Source organism: Phalaenopsis equestris, unplaced genomic scaffold (genome assembly GCF_001263595.1).
Source record: "Phalaenopsis equestris unplaced genomic scaffold, ASM126359v1 Scaffold000002, whole genome shotgun sequence".
Classification (NCBI taxonomy): domain Eukaryota; kingdom Viridiplantae; phylum Streptophyta; class Magnoliopsida; order Asparagales; family Orchidaceae; genus Phalaenopsis; species Phalaenopsis equestris.
Window position 1 is genome coordinate 19,323,969 of NW_018164444.1, and position 17,981 is coordinate 19,341,949.

General features: G+C 34.2%; 2 protein-coding genes across 2 annotated transcripts; both read right to left on the minus strand.

Annotated features, from left to right (window-relative positions):
* Window positions 1-4,233: 4,233 nt before the first annotated feature.
* On the minus strand, window positions 4,234-6,618 carry LOC110028623. Its single transcript, XM_020730548.1, has 3 exons — window positions 6,252-6,618; window positions 4,828-5,010; window positions 4,234-4,714 (listed from the first exon to the last, which is right to left on the minus strand). Exons 1-3 carry the CDS (start codon window positions 6,456-6,458, stop codon window positions 4,619-4,621), a joined length of 486 nt encoding a protein of 161 aa, XP_020586207.1. The 5' UTR covers window positions 6,459-6,618; the 3' UTR covers window positions 4,234-4,618.
* Window positions 6,619-6,627: 9 nt separating this feature from the next.
* Window positions 6,628-9,853, minus strand: LOC110033690 (the record flags this gene model as incomplete). Its single annotated transcript, XM_020737777.1, is given in 11 exon segments — window positions 6,628-7,253; window positions 7,334-7,406; window positions 7,493-7,664; window positions 7,753-7,870; window positions 7,948-8,021; window positions 8,121-8,266; window positions 8,363-8,471; window positions 8,550-8,674; window positions 8,752-9,138; window positions 9,217-9,280; window positions 9,375-9,853. Coding segments are annotated over 11 exon segments (2,373 nt in total), but the record flags the coding sequence as incomplete, so codon positions are not given.
* Between the last annotated feature and the right edge of the window lie 8,128 nt (window positions 9,854-17,981).

The following is a 17,981-nucleotide window of genomic DNA, read 5'->3' on the forward strand; positions in this document are numbered from 1 at the left end:
ATCCGTTCAAGTTATGGTGTTGTCATCCCTTTTTTTTTAATGATTATTAATCTTAATTTTGTCTAGCTTAGCATCATGTCAAGTATTTAATATGTAAATACTAGAAATTGGGTGGTATATATGCAAATGCCCCCAAAAAAAATATAGGGGTCAAAAGTATAATTAAAAATGCCTTTGATGATGTTGTTAGTATTTTTATTTTAATAAATCGGACTTGTTATGTTAAACGGATGTGTACACGCCAACACCCAATTTTATGCATTTATTTATCTAACACCCAAATTCTCATTTTTGCAAAATTAACACCCTACCTAGGGAGCGTTTTTTCTGTCCGGACTCCTGACGTAGCTCTACGTGCGGCGTAGGTTATTCTTAAGCGCACAGAAAAATTTTTAGCTACCTAGGGACGAAAATGTGAATTTCATTGTTGGAGAGTGGTGAAAAGGATAAATTGAATGCTTCATTTTTCAAAATTAGTGATTAGGTATGTAATAAGTGAATGCATAAGAATTGGGTGTTGTGTATGTGAATTCTAAAAACAACCTTCCTCAACTCAACAACAGTGAAGTCTCCACTACCACTTGATTTGATTTTAACGTTTTACCCTCCGATCGTTTGTATCTAGAATACTCTACTAGCTCTATATATAGCTGTATTGTAGCACTTTTTGTGTAATATACCCCCATTCATCTCCTCCCGCTACATCTAATCACCTAATGATAACAAGATCAAAGTCCAGCACTTGATTCAACCAGAATTTGCGAAGTTATGCACCTTTACTAAAGCGAATTCAAACGATAATTGGCGACAAGTTATGCAAGAGGAAATGGAAGCCCTTCAAAACAACACACTTGGGAATTAGCACCACGCCTACCCAATCAATCCATTATCGACAATAGATAGCATATAAGCTCAAACGCTGTCTCGACGGGACAATTCACAAATCTAAAGCCTGTCATGTGGAGAAGGGATAGAATCAACATTATGGGTTACACTAAAGTGAAACATTCAGTCCAGTGACTTGAAATCCCATCATTAACTATTGTCATTACTCGTCAATGGACACTCTTACAACCGGATGTCTCAAACGCATTTCTTCATGGAGATCTTCAAGAAACTATCTACATGCATCAACCATGAGGATACATTGATGAAAGCAAACCAAATCACATATGCCTATTACGGAAAGCTATCTATGGACTCAAGCGGTTGCCTCGTCAATGGTTTATTACATTCACAAATCATCTTTAAAAATTTTGTTTTCAGAAAAGCCAAGTTAATCCCATTCTTCTAATATACACACATAAATCCACATTCATTTATCTATTGCTATATGTTGATGATATTTTGCTAACAGGCAATGACAACAACAAAATTAATAGCATGTTGCCAATCTCAAAGTTGCTTTTTTCATGAAAATCCTAGGACCGGTCTCAACTTTTTTCGGTATCAACATTCAATATGCTGCAGCAGGGCTCTTCCTCACACAAGCACACTATGCAATTGAAATTCTCAAGGAAGTTGGGATGGAAGACTGCAAAACTACCCTAAATCCTATGGTTTCCTCTCAATCGATTAGTCCTGAACTGCAAAAACACTTTGCCAATTCATTTCTTTATCGCAATATCATTGGGTCTCTCCAATTCTTCGCTATCACCGATCAAATATAGGTTTTGCGAGCAACTCCTTTGCACATTTTCAACAACCACTGAACTTACACTTTCACCAAGTCAAGTGTCTCGGAACGGGTGATTATGGTCTCCCATCCAACCCGGGCCTCTCACTCTTAGCAGCTACTCCGACCCCAGTTGAGCAAGTGACCCCCACGAACGCTGATCATTTACATGCTATTGATCATTCCTCAGTCTCAATCTCATATCATGGCAAGTAAAGAAACAAACTATTGTTGTCATATCATTTACCGAAGCAAAATACCGAGCACTTTCCACGTTGGTCACGAATGTCATATGGTTACGACAATTGCTACGAGATCTATAAGTTCACATCATGCCTCCAACTATTATCCACTGCGACAACAACTCCGCACTAGCCATTGCTTGTAATCTGGTTTTTCACTCCCACACAAAGAATTTAGAAATTGCTATTATTTCATTGGGGAAAAACTACAATCAAAAGAGGTAGATTTCCCATATATACCTACTAGCAATCAGCTTACAAACATCTTTACCAAGTCCTTGTCAACTCCTCGGTTCATCTTTCTTCGACAAAAGCTGACACTTCAACCAATTAGCATCAGCTTGAGGAGGGCTAATAACAACCTTCCTCAACTCAACAGCAGAGAAGTCTACACTACCACCTGATTTGATTTTATCGTTTACCCTTCAACCCTTTGTTTCTAGAACACTTTACTGGTTCTATATGTAGCTATACTGTAGCACTTTCTATGTACACACAAAGGGAAATTAATCACATTCTTCTCTGTTTGTTACTATGGCCAATGTATGCTTCTTCTTTACTGTTTAGTAAATCCTTTCTCCACTGGCACTATCTGGTTACCCTCTCAATTTATTTGTTTAAAATTCTCCTATTTTAAAATTTATAAAAAATTGCATAATGCAAATTATTATATCATATTTGCATTTTCTTCTTTATGACTTCAATAGTCAATATTAATGCAACTGCAAAAAATATTCATTTTATAAAAATAATAATAGTGGTTTCTTTTATATCAAATAAAACAACAAAAAATGACATAATATTATAATCCAAATGAACTATCTATAATTTTTAACTTTATCTGCAGCAGGGATAAAATTTAGATTTATGAGTTTTTGTCATTATTACCCTTAAATTCATAATTGATCAAGCTAAATCTACGTTAATGGGGGGATAGCTTTGATTATTCAGAAATCTTGTTGATTTGAATGTATCAGTCAATATAATAAATTTGAGAACACTCGCTTGCCTGGGCATTGATACACAAAATATTACATTCGAAAAAATGTTGTTATGTGGATTCAATGAGAAAGTTGAAAGTGCTATAGACTCCATAACCCCCAGCCCTCCTACTCAAAATTAGAGATTTCAAGATTAAAGCTAAATTTTTCGTCATTGACTTAGAGACATCCTTCAACTCATTTCTGGAAAGTTCATGGGCTTCATGAGTATCGAATGCTGTCCAATGCATCAAGTACTGGTGAGATGACGTAGAATATTACATTAAGGGAGATCCTTCAACCTTTTTTTTTAAAAATTATTTTTGAATATATGATCTACAACCATTTATGGTCCATGAAGTCGGGATTTATGAACATGCAGCGTACTGCATACCAAAGGAGCAAGCAACTCTTTTCTATAAAGAGCACTTTCTTCTTGTGAGAGAGCAGCTCATCTTAATATGCGTTGTGAGAGCACTTTCTTTTTGATGTACTAATCCACGACAATAAGCATTGAAAAGTGAATTTCCATACTATCTATCTATATATATATTATATTTAATTATTTAAATAATGAAAATTAACAATGTTACTATTTCTTTTAAAGTATAGCTTCTAAGTTCAGTTAATCGAATGAGTTTTAAATACAATTATGTATAAGTACTGATATTTTATTATAAATAAATATTCAGTATCTGACACACGATAGAGATGACACTCATGTGACATGCACTTGACGTGGCCTTGTCCAATTAAAAAAATAAAGAAAAAAATCAAACTGGCTTGTGGCATAATCAACACACATTTTCTTAAAAATTACAATTAAATTTTATAATAGTGATAAAATTTATGATAAAATATTGGATTTTGATAAATATTATTGTACTACACAACTAAGATTTTATTGATGAGCAATTTTCTTTAATTTTTGTTAAATTTTGATCACTTTTTATAATTTATTTTAGTTAATATTTTTCACAATTTTTTTTATCTTTTGTATGTCATCATGATTTATCAATAATATGATAATCATTTTTCTCATTTTTAAATATTATTTTTCATCTCCAATATAATACTAAAATTTTAAATTTTTTTCATAATTATTTAATTTATAAATTAGTACTAGTATTAATATATAACTTTCAAAAAGGTTATTCCTAAGGAGGGTAATGAGGGATTTATAACAACAACCCACTTCATACGGTCATTTCTCAATATGAAATTAATGATCCGGTTAAATGTATTCTGAATCATGCGCCAAGGGTTGTTTAGCCCTATTTTTTTATAGACAAATGACCAAAATTACTATAATCAAATAGTTTGCTTAGATGCGCTATCTATTCAGTCCAAACTTCAAAATGGCAAGCATTCATAAAACTTTTAACTTCAAATGCTATCAAAAGAAGATGTCGCACACTGCCCTATTCATTTTATTTCCCCGTTCTTTTTTACATCGTCTACTTACATGGGTGCTATGTGCAGCCAAATTATTACGAGCTCGAGCAAGCATTCCCAAAATTTGGAGGATTACTTAACAATCTACTCCATCTGCTTACTCCGAGGAAGATATCAAACTAAAGAGATCTAGAGAACTGTACAGGCTCAAGATTTCACAGGGAGATCCACGAAGCATCACAAAATTGGAGGAACTGTATTTCCTCCATATGCTTACGGCCGACCTCTCTGCGACATATATCGAACAGGATAACTGGAGTTCCAACTCACCCCTGACCGCAGTTTTGGATCCTCAGGTTTTGGTTGGGTTGCGCGGAAGATGGAAGATGATGGATGGCCGTGGCTGAATAAGCCGCTTTTAACTGCATTTAGAGCAAAAAATCATGAAACAAATATGCATACTGCTAAGAGTAAATAAGCTCATGTACATATTAATTTTAAGAAAGGATTGAAGTTGAATATTCGTATTAATTACCAGAGATGGAAAGGAGTCATAGAACCCAGCAGGTTTCTGCGGCTGAATGCAGCTATAGAAGCTGCAGCTTATAAATGAGCTGGAGAAATCCTTCTTGCATGAATGACATTGCTTGTGAAGGTTGGGACTGACAATACAGTTGCCTGGTGAAGCCTTGCATTTAATGCAGTAGGCACGATCTATCTGCAGACAATAGAAAATAAATTGGAGAGAAGGCGAGGGGGAATTTACATATATACAACACAATTCTAATGTATTTACATATCTATCACCTAGATTTGCTTTTGTACATTATACCACCCAAAATTTTCACATCACATCAAGGAAGGTGTTTGGCTGCAAGCAGGGTTTTGCCTTAGGCGGTATTTTGGTACGTTATTTACAGGTAGATCTACTTATGGATTTAACACGAATTTGGTGCATTTAAACCCCCCCCTCAGCTAAATTCAAAAATTTTTGTGGCGTGATGGTAATCTAGGATTTATTAAATCCAAACACGACTAAGGGTGCGTTTGGGACAACTTGTGCTTATCAAAATAAACAGCCTATTTTGAAACGCAGCCCGCGAGTGACCTGTGGGGTTCAATCCGCGGTCTGCGTTTAGTGTAAAAACCAAAGCGCGTTTTAGGATAAGCTGTCGAAACGTGTTTTTCAAATTGTGAGGCGGCGTTTTCACACTTATAAGCTGCCCCAAACGGGCCCTAAATTTAAGAGATTGACTTCATTCGTCTGGTAAATCTTAAAAATAAATGTTAAATATTTATTATGAATTTAACTAAATTTAACATAAACAATACCAAAAACAAATTTGCCTTTAATATCACACGATGGATTTCCCAGATTTACTAAATCTTACTTAAATTCAAGATGCAACAAAACACCCCTTAATAGAATTTATTAAATCCGTTAAATCAGACTTATCCCTTAAATCCTGATTTAAGGAAGAACAAAGACAAAATTTGGCTGCATCAATACTATTTAGTATAGAATTTAGTTTAAATAGGATTTAGTAAATCCTATAAATTTATAATTATGAAATCTTAGAAGGGCTAAATCATGAAAACTATTCCATATGTTTATAAGTAATGCCTAATAACTCTGAAAAATTATTTGGCAACTTCGATAAAATTTAACAGCATTTATCCTCCCAAAGCTTTAGGTTCCGGATTTAAGGCAAAATGGAGGATATACGGGATTTAAGAAACTGTAGAATTTGTCAATGCCTTTTTAGCCGTTTGGTAGGCCGTTTGGCTAAAACCGGCTACCGAACAGCTCCTTGATAAATCTAATTGATAAATCCTATTAAAAGGAGCTATCAAACAAGCCCCAAAAGTACTATATTGAAAAGTATGCATGTAAATCTTCCTAATTTTGAGTATATGTGCACAAATAAGAGGAGACAATAATGTAGAACTGAAAAATACCAGATCGCTATCCCATTGGCGAGCGAAGTAGGAAAAAGGTTGCTGAGTTCCATCCCTGGGTGCTATTTTTTCTAACAAGCTTGGTTGATCAAACAATCCAGGACTTCTCCACATCTCAAACTCGCGGAATCCATCATCCAGCCTTCCTGGGTTAGCAGCCGACCAAGGCTTTTGCTCCCATTTCCCAAAATTAACACTTCTCTGCATGGAACCACAATTTTCGACACAAACATTCTCGTCTGAAAGATAAGTGCCGTCAGAAATCTCCGAGATCGATGAGGAATTTTCAGGCGAAGGAAATTGGGAAGATGAGAGAGGGAGAGCTGAAAGTTTTGGTTGCTGCGGCTGGTTGCAAGTCAATGAACATAAAGGTTGAAAGTTTTGGCTGCTGCGGCTGGTTGCAAGTCAATGAACATAAAGGTCGGAGAACCATGTGGGTAGGGGAACCATTTCCCGTTGAAATCACCTGCAACTTACAGATCCCGGGGAGTGAGCGAAGAAAGTCGCTCAATTTCAGGTATCCGATAGACTCGTGATCAAGTTCCATCCCACATGTGGCTCGAAAATCTCCTTTCAAGGATGAAAGAGGATACCATTCTCCGTCACCGAGCCTTCTGCATGTTTTGTTCAGGTAGGCTGGAAACCACTTCTTGAACCTGATTAACCATGGAGGATGTTCGCCGACTACTTGCTGACTAATGGAGTCTCCGCAACAAGGCATCCTGCTATTAGCCTCATCCGGTTCGTCTTCTTTGAAGAGTTCCCGATCAGAGAGAGAAGTCGAATTCTCCAGATGGCATCTCGGGAGAGCACTTTTGATCTCAATCGTCTTACCATAAAGAGTCACAAAATGAGCCTTGACAGCCATTTTCGTGGTATCTTCTTGCTTGAATGTGAGAAAACCAAAACCTTTGGATATCACACGATTGCCCACTCTGGTACCGACGACTAACGCATCATCCACAGGTCCAAACTCCTCCTCAAAGAACTTCTTCAGATCATCTGGACGAAGATGAAGGGAAAACATCGATATAAAGCACAAGAATTGTATACGCACAATAGGAGATTCACGTTTAGAAAACCTGAATCAACTGAAGGAGGAAGTCCCCCAACAAAGATTTTCAGTTGCAGTTCATCATTGAAATTCGCAGGATCCTAAAAATGAGACATTTGGCAAAGCTCAATTGAGCAATAGTGTGGATATGCACCACTTTATTTTGGAGACATGAATGGAACCTTACCTTATTAGACCTGAGAAGCTTAGCTTTGACTTCCAACAACCTGTTCTTCTCTAGTCTAGGTGCTTCCTCTCCATGGGAATAATAACATTTGCTACCTCTTCCACATCCATTCGGAGAATGGAAGTAGCGGCAAATACCGATTTTGGTATCCATTTCCTTGCAATTACTTTTGCTGAAAGAAAAAAAAAAGAACAATTGAGCCAATGTGTTAAATTAATGAGGTTCCAACTTAAAATTCTCAGTTTTTCTATGTTTTTTACTTGTACAGTTTGGCATTATCAGCTTTCAGTTCCAGAAATCCTTGGAACATGCTTGCACAGAGCTCTTCATCAAAAATGTAGGTGGCATCATCTTCCCGAGAGGGATTATTTCTGCCCACTGCAAATAAATGTCGAAACTGGGATGAATATTATTGTAATTTGCACTTCTATCTCTGAGATCGTTCCATAGCTTACAGGTTTTTGGATATACTGTTCTAAGAATGACACGCATTTCTTCAGATGGTGCCAGGTCTATTGGTCTCTGCTTGCTGCCAAAAAGATACAAGGAGATTCAGGTAATTGTGACATGAAGGCAAATCTAAAATCACAGGGACAAGCGAAAACCATTGTTGTTCTATAGAACTCACCGGAGATTAAGGGCATCCCTATTTGCACCGAACTGCAGAAGCAGTTTCACACAATTTGCAGAATTACCTTTCACTGCAAAAAACAATGGCGTCTCATTTGTCACAGAAAGGATATCCACATACTCTGGAGCATGAAGTAGCAGTATCTAGAGATCATCATTACATTCACCATAGAAAAAATCAAAATGAGAAAAAAAGGTAGAATAAACTAAAACATTCAAGGTAAAGGAACAACAATTCACCTGAAGAGATTCGTAATTTCCTTTGAGTGAAGCCAGATGAATTGGTGTGAGGCCTAATTTGTTGTGCTGATATAATCTAGCACCACACTTCAGCAAGGACCGGAGGATTCTGAAGAACCGACGAGGAATGAGAATTAACCTATGGGAGAAGTAATACAAAAGCCATACAATGATAATGAGAATTAACCTGGGGTCTTGAGAACTGGTATCTCCCTTGAGATATAAATGGAGGGATGAGTTCCCATCTTCATTAATGTCATTAGCATCCAAACTTTTCCTGATAAGTACTTCCGATAACAATTCATCTCCAGCCTACCAAATATGTTGGTAATTTTCTCGATTGAGATAAAGAATTTGATCCCAGGGAATCACATCAGCAAATGTTATACCTGAAATGCACGTAGCAGAGGTGCAAAATCTTTCTTGTTCCCCCAATTAATAGTGGAAGCAAATCCAAACAAGTGAAGCAGCTTAATCTGACAGAGTAGTGCTTGCCGCTTCTCATGTATCCAGTGAAGAGAATTCCAACACTGTCCTCCTTTCACCATTTCCAGTAGAATTAGGGACTCTTCCAGGACAAGTTCATACATAGTTTTGTTCTTTTCAGAACTCAAACTATTGTTTTTTCCGTGGATGGATGCTGCTACCCTAAGTTTATCTGCTGCCACTAGAAGGAGAGACGCCAGCTCTACCACTCGACCATCCACAGCCATCATGTAGAACAACTCGGTAAGATCTTTAGTTGCCTCAGCCAACAACCTGATAACAGTCAAATCCTGCAACAGAATTCCTTCGATAAATGACAATAATCATAAAAAGCATTCATTATACAAATTTTGGTGCAGAAAACAGACCATGCCTTTAAGAGAAACCAGGAGTTTTTCAACTGATTCTTCGGGAGACCAACTGATATGCATCCTAGCATACGCAGAACAACATTCGAAGGAATCAGTTCACTGGAAATAAGAAAAAATTTAAAATATGCAGTAGATACAGTATGGTGGAAATTCACCTTTGACTGGCCAGGGAGATCTCAAGAGGAAGAAGTGCATCACCATCATTGGATCTAAGATCAGCACGAGCATGCTTTCGAAGCAGAAGACCAACGCACTTTGCCGAGAGCATCTCTGCAGCAGTATGGAGTGGGGAGCGCCCAAAACAATCCATTTCATTGATGTTAACGCTCATTGCAGTTTTTCCTTCGATAAGAACCTGGGCACATTTCACTGAGTCCAGCTTACATGTTAGCTGAAGAAGTCTAGCAGCAACGTTGGGATCCAAGGCTTCATCTTTTGAGTGAGGAGATTCCAGTTCATGTTCGGAGGTATGCTTCAGCAAAGATTCGAGCCTAGAACTATCGTCTTGCCAAACCATCTCAACAAGTCTCGTCTCTAAGTTGCTGAGTTGAAGTGCTTCTTCGGCTTTAAACCCCTTAAATTCATTCAGAATTTGATGCCCGTAACGTGCTTCATCTTCCTTGAGCAATTCATCCTGTGGATCAGGCAGCAAGTTCCAAAAGAACTATTTTTAGGCAAAAATCCTCCAATTTGTACTTACAAGCTAATGCAATGATATTCCTCTTTTTTTGATTCAAAGCTTGCAGTTAGCAAATTTGAGCCAAAAAAGCTCACAACTATGTCCACAAAATATAGGTGGTAGGTATTGCCCTCCCTTTAGTAAAAAATAACTTTCCCTCCACAAAATATAGGTGGTATAAAACTTCGATGGAAGGTATTGCCCTCCCTTTAGTAAAAAATAACTTTCCAATCCTCACATTATATTGTTTTCATGTCTATGCAAGTTGGGTGACAATATTCAGATATCAACGACTGGACGATGGTTGTCATTGATGTTGAATGTTTGGTAGAGCTCTAGATACTTGAAATCTCAAAGCTCAAACTAATTAAAGTTAAGTCTTGGTCCCCTTTTATGTAGAGAATAAGAGTCTATTTGTAACTTTTAGAAACAACAAATTAATAAATCTAGTCAAATTTTCAGAACATCTCAGGGGACGACTAATACTCATTCTTTTGATCATAGGCTCATCTTTAACAGTTAAGTGCTTCATTAATGACTGATATTAGGCTTGTTGGATATCTATATTCTAGACTTTCCATTTGACAGTAAATTTATAAGATTTGGACTCAATTAATATTTCAAAATTTTCAATCAAATTTTGAAGTGTTTGATTTGGGCTCATTTAGACTCGAATTGAATTATCTTTAATGTCCTTGGGTTTGTATTATCAGGAAATTTTATTTAATTATAAATTTATTGAAATAAAAGTTTGACTGTTCCTAAATTTGACTTCACCGATTATCAAAGTTTATATGCATTGAGATTTATTCTTAATTAAGTGATATTTTGTTTTTTTGGGTGAGGATACTATGCCATTGTCTAGATTGACGTAAAAGCTGCTAAATAACAGATTGTTGTAAAGTTGTTTTCTGGAAGTTAAAAAATTATTTAATGATTGCAACATTGCTGGTGAAAGATTTAGATATCTCGGGTATGTTATTCAAAACGATGGTGATATAGATGGAGATGTTAATAGTAGAATTCAAGTTGGTTGGTTGAAATGGATGAATGCTTCGGGCCATTTGTGTGATAGAAAAGTACCGATTAGACTGAAAGGAAAATTTTATAAGAGGGTGGTGAGACCTGGCGCTGAATATTGGCCTTTAAAAAAGAAGCATAATACTAAGTTAAGTGTTGCCGAGATGAGAATGATTAGATGGATGAGTGACTTTACACTTTACACTTTTAGAGACAAAATGTGAAATGAATATATTCGTGATAGGGTTGGTGTAGTTCCAATGAGGAACAAAATTAGAGAGAGTCATCTTAGATGGTTTGGTCATATTAAACGTCGGTCATCTGATGATCTGATTAAGAGAATAGATGTTTTAGATTTGACTTATGTTAAGAAAGACAGAGGTAGACCTAGGAAGACTTGGGCTTATTATATAAAAAAAGATCTTAATTTATTAGAACTAGATGAAAATATGACACTAAATAGGACACAATAGAGAAAAAGGATTCATGTAGCCGACCCAACGTAGTGGGATCAAAGCTTTGTTGTTGTTGTTGTTGTTGTTATTGCAACAGTGCTAGCTATTTCCTCAAGTACATAAATATTATAATTTATAGTAACGCATATTTAGTGGATTGTGGTGCGTTTTTATGTTGCATGAGAGTAGTTAACATGTTTATGCCTCAAGACAACAAAACATTTATGATTGAATTTATCGTATTCAACAATTGTGTTAGCTTTAATTATGCAAAAACATTATTTGTATGGAGTTATGTGTGAAGGATTTACTGATCACTAAATTTAAAATATATTTTTACATAAAATGAGTTGACCCTCTAATTTGTAATTACAAATGCATGGATATTCCTCTTGGCTTGATTCAAAGCTTGATGCTTTGCAAGTTGAGTCACATTGCAGATAGCAAAGTTGAGCCAAGAAAGCTCACGACTTTATCCACAAAATATATGTAGTATAGAACTTTAACTAGTGCTGTTGTCCCTCGTAGTAATAAAAAACTCCCCAACCCTCATATTGTATTGTTTCCTTGACTTAATAGGGTCAACCGATGCAAGTTAGATGATGATGATCAGTTGCACAAATGGTTGTCGTAGACATTGGATGTCTAGTAGATGAAGATGCATTTTCAAGATACAAAGCCAAAATTTGCATTACAAATATTTATGAGCTGAGAGAAAAATTATGAGAAGCAAATTACTTAAAAGACTAGATTCATCATAGAAGTTATAAAATATGCCAAGATTTTGTTGTTTTGATGCCCAAGGTTGAAACAAAAGTGCCGTAGATTTGCTTCTATCAGAAGTCGTGGACTATTACAACCTTTGTCTATACCAAAATTAAAGTGTAAGGAGATTGCTATGCGCCGTGTGATTTAGCCATCGAAATCAAGATGAAGTTGTGATGCTAAAAGGGTTATTTATGACAAGTTAACTAATATGTGCATTTTATGCTTCTGAAACAATTTGATGCTATTGAAAAACTTGCCAAAGGTTATGTGGATGAAATTGTGCAATTTACATAAAATGCCAAAGGTGATAAAATCATATCCAGATGAAATATTTCAATCCATATTATGGAAAAGTATCTAAGAAGATTTAGATACTAAATTAACCTTCAATATTGCATTCCACTCGAAGGACAATGGGCAATCAGAAATAGCAAGTTAGATATTAAAATATTTATTTAGATTATGCATTTTTTATTTTGATGATGGTTAGGAGTCCCATTCAACATTAATTGAATTTACTTATAGTAATAGTTCTAAAGCAAGCATTGGTATAATGCCATACGAAGCACTCTATAAAAGAAAATATGGACAATCATCATGTTGGACAAAGGCAGGTAAAAGTATACGTGCGGATTTAGTAGATGAAATCATTGACAAAATTCGACTAATTTCACACACACACACACACACACACACACACAAACTAATTTATGATATATTAAATATTGTTCATTATATATATATATATATATATATACACACACGCGCGCGCGCGCGCGCACACACACACACACATATATATACAAATAGACACACACCCACATATTGAATCCAAGCTTATTCGTGAATAATACCCAACACAAAAAGCGTGAGAAGAGAGTACAAAAGTAGAGTGGGAGAGTGAATTATATATTGGAGCTATATTCTCTCATATGAACAATAAAAACAACTGAACTCCTTCAATAAATACTTCCCTATTTATAGAGGAATTAGTACGAAAGTCATATTACAGTTTTGCCCCAATATGTATAAAATCTAATATGATATATTTTTGATATTTTATAAGCGACGACTCATCATCTGGTTGCTTTTTGCCTCGATTAGCTCAACATGGTTGACTTGGCTCGACTGACAGCTGGGGCGGTTCAATTTGATTCAGTTGATAATTTACAAAGGTCTCTTCTTCAGTGAGTAGTCTTTATATCTGCAAGAGACATCTGAAGATATTTTTAGAATTTTTCTTCCCATTGGATTGACTCTTCTGCAGGAGAAACCTCTATATCAGGTCGGCTCCCTTAGGTTTAAAGACTAAGTTACCCTCCTGATTCATTTCCGGATGAGTGGTTTTGTCATCATCAATTAGCCATTCTCCTATCAACTTCGGGCTCAGTCGGCTTTGACTGGCCCAGCTTGATTCACTGGGATTGACTCATCTGGCTTAGCTTGTTCGGCTTGATGGGCCTCACAATTTGTTTGCAGGAGATCTTTCTCCATCTTATTCCTTTATTCTAGAGCGTTAGATCTCTATAAGATTAGAACCGACACTTTTCAATGTAACACACACACACACACATATCAAAGATATGCAAAATGAGTTTTAAATATCTTTGATATAGAAGTATGCAGCTAATGAGAGGAACAAGATTATTTTAGATCTCATAGATGATCAAATTGATCCTATATGTGCAGGAAAACCAATAAGAAAATTAATACATGACATCAGCTCAGAAGTTGAGAGATTTCTTTATCATGAGTTTTGTATAAGCATGATATCAAATAAGATATCAAATGGGATAAAAAATAAAAAAAAATTAAAAAAATATTATCCACAAATCTTTATTTGAGGTAGATTCTTATTTTTGAAGATGGAATTTCATAAGAAGAGGGAATTATTTAACTACTATAATTTAAATCCAACTATATTAAAACAAATGAGTTTCCATACATGAAAAACATATAACAATACCTTTTTAGAAAAAGTGTTAGTTATTTGTGCTAATCAGCATGACTTAACAATGAGTATAAGGAGGAGGGGTTGAGCGAGCCAAACCAATTAAAGAGGGTGGGAGCGTAAAAAAAAAAAAAGAGTGAGCAGAGCAACAAAAGATGAAACTGAGAACCGAGCAAGTGAATTAATGTACATGCTAGGGTTACACATGCATGAACCCTAAGACAATGATCAATGATGGGCTCAAGACCGAGCCATGCATGAGTAAGAAGCAATGCACATACAAAAATTTGTGTGTATCTTCTTTATTTTTTCTTCGAACTTAGTGGTATGCTTAAATTAAGATTTTCATTTGCAATTTTTAAACTTGAAATTTTGAAACCAATCAAGATATGAGATCTTGAAGATTAAACATAAAAGGAAAAAAAGGCAAAGTAAAGCATAGAAAATATTATTCAATATCTTATCTCAGTACAATCACACAACCCAATATAAAAGACTACAAAAGTTTATAAAAAATAAATGAATCCAACCGTGGAGATAAATAGAAAATTCATATTATATCATATATTATCCTCTCTCTCAAGCTAAAATTTGACTGCTAAGAGTTAGTTTATTCCGAAGCATGCAGAATCACGGTATAGGTAAGGATTTGGTAAATATATCCTCTGGTTGGTCATCCGTAGGAATATAACTGAGAACCATATCCTTTGATTGTATATGCTCTCTTATGAAATGACAGTCGATTTCAATGTGATTTGTAAGAGCATGAAAAACATGATTATGTGCAATAGCCATGGAAGACATGTTACAGTGGATAACCTTAGGTTGCTTAATAGATATAGAGAAATCCTGAAAAATGTCATCACAACCATATAACATTAGTTGCTGCCGAGGTCAGTGGAAGATCAAGCCTCTGTATGTTGCTTCTTGATAGAACATGTTAGAAGATTAATACTAATAAATGAACACTACCCAATAATAGATCTTCTATCACTTGAATTGCTAGCCTAGCCTGAATCAGAGTATGTGTGAAGAGTAAGAGGTCCTAATTGTAATGGAAATCCAATATCCAGAGTTTTCCTTTAATATATTGAAGAAATCTTTTGAGAATCTAATAATGGATGTTGAGAGGTTGATGAAGGTGTTGAGCGAGAGTGGTATCAGTAAAGGCGATATCGAGTCTTGCGATCATTTTTGGCCAATATAATATCATCAACATATAGAAGAAGATAAAAGCTAGTTTGTTGTTTTTTATAGATGAGAAGAAAATTATCATCTTGACTATGAGTAAAGCCAAATTTGAAAAGATGATTAGTAAAAGTGTTATACCATTGTAGTGGAGCTTGTTCGAGGCTTTAATAGTTTTTTTTTTTCAATAAAGACACATGATTGGGATGATTAGGGTCAATGAAAGCTGACTCATATATATAGTTTCTTGAAGTTGACCATGTAGAAAGGCATTAGAGACATCCATTTGACATGAGGGAAAAGAAAAATAACATGATAATTTAAATTATACACAAAGATAATTTTTTTTAGATTTTGACATGAGGGAAAAGAAAAATTCAAGAGAAAATAGTTTAAGATATTGCACAATAATTGAATCTATACTAGAGACCAATTTTGAAATGTTGTTTAAAAATTCGAAGTTAAAATTTTTATTAAAAGATACAATATTATTTTTAATTTGTTATGGTTTCATAAATACATTAATGTAATATTTAATAGAGAAATCATAATAAACAAGGTAATTAAAACCGAAGAAGAGAATATAGGTTACATTCTACGTTAATAATAATATATTTAGCTGAAAATAAAATGTTAAAAATTATTGTAGAGATAGGAAAGAAATGTGAGAAAACTGCTGATTTAATAAACACAATGTTAATGTAATTAGAAAAGATATTTAAATATAAAAATAACAAAAACTATTTATTAGCTTAAATTAATAAACTTTGAGTTTAAACAGAGAAGAAAATAAATATTAACGTTGTCATTTAATTAATTAAAGTTGAATTTAACTAAATGAAGATAATTGGTAATTAAATTAAGAAGAAAAGAATATTAACATTGAAATTAAATTTAAATTTAATTGAATAAAATAAGTAATATTAACTAGTTAAAAAAAATAATAATAAAGTTCTTAATCAATTAACTTTAAATTAAGAATAATGAGTTAGTTTAATTGGAAAGATATAGAAAATTAATTTTGTTTCTTGAATTAAATTTGCAGAAAAAAAAACATATTAAATAAATTTCATTATTTATATAAGAAAATAAATAAATAAATAAATAAATAATTAATTAATTAACATTCATCATTTGCATAATCGTGAATGATTATACGATATATACTACATTGAAGAAAGTGTAACACCTAAAATAAAAGAGTCATGCCAGTCTTCCGAGTAATTTGAGTAATTACATTTGCTACTATATAGTAATTAAGTTCAAATGCATTAATCTGTCCTTACCCATTTGAGAATATTGTTCTTGAAAAGTGATTGAATGAATACTTATATAAATCTCTCTATATTGTTAGATATAATTCATATTATTTTTTGAAATGCCTTGCAAATTTATTAGAAGTAATTAAAGTTTAATATGATCATTTTAAGGAATATAATAATTAAAAATGATTCTATATACATGTTGAAAGCTGAAGAAGTAATTACCTACTGTCACGATCTAGATTTGAAAAAGGTTATAAAGTTGATTCAAGCTTAAAAGGTAGTTAAATGGCGTTCTTATGACAGGTGTATTATATAAAATGTTAAAATATTAAAATGAAAAAGAGAAGAAATAAATAAAAGCTCATTTATATTATGAGCTAGAATGACAGTTTAAGTAAAAAGCTTTAGAGGCATTTTGCTTTCAATTTCTTGAATTATTATAAGTTAAAAATGCATTTAACCAGTGAATTCTTTAATTTACACAGCAGTTAAATAAATAGTTTTCAAATAAATCACCCTCAAATTAACTGAGCCAACAAAGGGCTTTGTTCAGAACCAACAGGTATTAGCGGGAGAAAGGTCTGCACTAAGCTTTTGTATCAATTGAATTTTGAAGTCTAGTATGAAGAAAAAAATGGCATGTTTTATGAAAAATTTAAGATTTAGGACCCGTTTGGGGCAACTTATTTGATGCGGTGACGATTTGAAAACACATTTGGTTTGTTTGAATAAAGCATGCATCGACAGTTTATGCGTTTTCAAAACGCTGAAAACAGTGTTTTCACACCACACATATTTAGGTGTGGTGACAACTTTCTGACAGTGGACTGACTTTTAAAAAAAAATAAAAATTTGTAATAGCCGCCGCACCTAACTTATCAGCAGATTATTTTTAATCAGCTTATCAGCAGATTATTCAATAAACTACAGCTGCTCCAAACAGATCCAAAAGTTAGCGCTTTTAAGAATAGATTTCCTGAATGCTATATAAAAAAAACCTTTTTCGTTCAATTTTCTATTATTGATTTCAAGTTTAAAGTCTAGATAAAGAATGCCTAAAAGATGATTACTTGTGATTTCATAAACATGTGAGGAATTAGCAGTTCATGCTAGCAAAAAGAAGATTTTAAACAAGAATCATAACGAGTCCGTTTTTGTTGACATTTCAACCTTATTATCCGCCTAAAAATAGTCAACTAGTCAGTTTTCGTTCATGTAGTCAACAACTCAGTTTTCGTTGATTTAGTCAACTATCAGGATTATTTATTAAATATTTTAGAAACTACTTTGAACTTGACAGGGAGCATCACATGACGTGAAAACGACCTGAAGTCCATCCCATCAGCAAAAGGCTTTAACCAGCAATCTCTGTCCCATAACCCTAAGTTTCCTATCCTCACACTTCTCTAAATCTTAGAAGTGATCCGAATCCAAAC